The 1,328-nt window shown below is 55.2% G+C and overlaps 1 protein-coding gene across 24 annotated transcripts in view; it reads right to left on the bottom strand.

The window, feature by feature from the left end:
* Window positions 1-6: 6 nt before the first annotated feature.
* Window positions 7-1,328, bottom strand: part of LOC107103578 (ankyrin-2-like) — a 73,169-nt gene continuing 71,847 nt past the window's right edge. For all 24 annotated transcript variants that reach the window (XM_015403325.1, XM_015403328.1, XM_015403347.1 and 21 more), the window contains one exon: window positions 7-696. In XM_015403325.1, the coding sequence (XP_015258811.1) occupies window positions 682-696 (15 nt within the window). In that variant the 3' untranslated portion in view covers window positions 7-681. The remainder of the gene's footprint in view (window positions 697-1,328) is intronic.

The following is a 1,328-nucleotide window of genomic DNA, read 5'->3' on the forward strand; positions in this document are numbered from 1 at the left end:
TTTGTTGTTTTTTCTGGTCCAGATGTTCAGGAACAGCTGGATTAGAGGCGGGATTGGAGGCGGGATTAGAGGCGGGATTAGAGGCGGGATTGGAGGCGGGATTAGAGGCGGGATTAGAGGCCGGATTGGAGGCGGGATTAGAGGCCGGATTAGAGGCGGGATTGGATCCCTTTGGCTTCATTAGATAAAAACGAGCGATTGAAGAACCAGAACCATCCTGGTTCTGATCGGTTCTCCACGGTTCTCAGAACTTCAGATCTAGACTCTGCTGATCGGGGAGGGGGGGTGATGATGATGAAGGGGTCACTAAGTTCACTGAACCCCCCATCCTCTTCCTCCTCTTCATCTCCTCTATTTACAGTCTCTACAGCAGAGGCCCATGGGGGGAGGGGCTGATGGTGGCCCCGCCCCCTCTTTGGTCACCAAACAGAAATCGTGTTCCTAGAGGAGAACGTCCGGATGTGAGGAAGAATGTCTGATGGGGGGGTGGGGGTGGGGGTTCAGTGGGGGTCGGCTCCGCCCCCCTCCTCCCCCCCCTCCTGGTGGTCCTGGCAGTAGCGCTGCAGCAGGCGGTGCAGCTGCTGCTGCAGGGCGTCGGGCTGCAGGGCGTCGTCCAGGCGCTCCAGGTGGACGTGCTTCGCCTGGGCGTCCCTCACCGCCGTCCTCTTCTCGCTGCGCGATTTACGCATCCGGCTTCTGCAGAGAGGAAGAGCAGTTAGAGCGCGCCCCGCTCATCATCATCATCATCATCATCGTTAGTGATGCCATACGTCTGCCGGTTACCATGGAGACGCAAGCCAGGCGGGGCTCCATGAACAGCAGCTAACCAGAACGCCTCATGGTAACCATGACAACCAAATCTGATGCTGCTACAGGATCAGAACCAGAAGAAGCAGATTTTGGTTTTTCTGCTCCACTAATCTGGAATAAACTCCCAGAAAACCGGAACAGCTGTTTTTAATCCAGATTAAAGCTGTAGTGTTCAGACTGACGGAGACTTCAGTCCAACGTTTCTTCACCCACTGATGTTCTACGTTCCTCTGTCCTTCAGAAACGTTCTACCAGAAGGAATCATCTTCTGGATTCTGGAGCAGCGCCTCAGCTGGACATGATTTCTATTACTGCCACCAGGAAGAACCTGGAAGCTGGATCCCGGATCCTGAAACCTGGATCCTGGATCCTGGATCCTGAAACCTGGATCCTGGAAGCTGGATCCTGGATCCTGAAACCTGGATCCTGGATCCTGGAAGCTGGATCCTGGATCCTGAAACCTGGATCCTGGATCCTGGAAGCTGGATCCCGGATCCCGGATCCTGGAAGCTGGATCC

This window comes from Cyprinodon variegatus, unplaced genomic scaffold, assembly GCF_000732505.1.
Source record: "Cyprinodon variegatus isolate N-32 unplaced genomic scaffold, C_variegatus-1.0 Scaffold1481, whole genome shotgun sequence".
Lineage (NCBI taxonomy): Eukaryota > Metazoa > Chordata > Actinopteri > Cyprinodontiformes > Cyprinodontidae > Cyprinodon > Cyprinodon variegatus.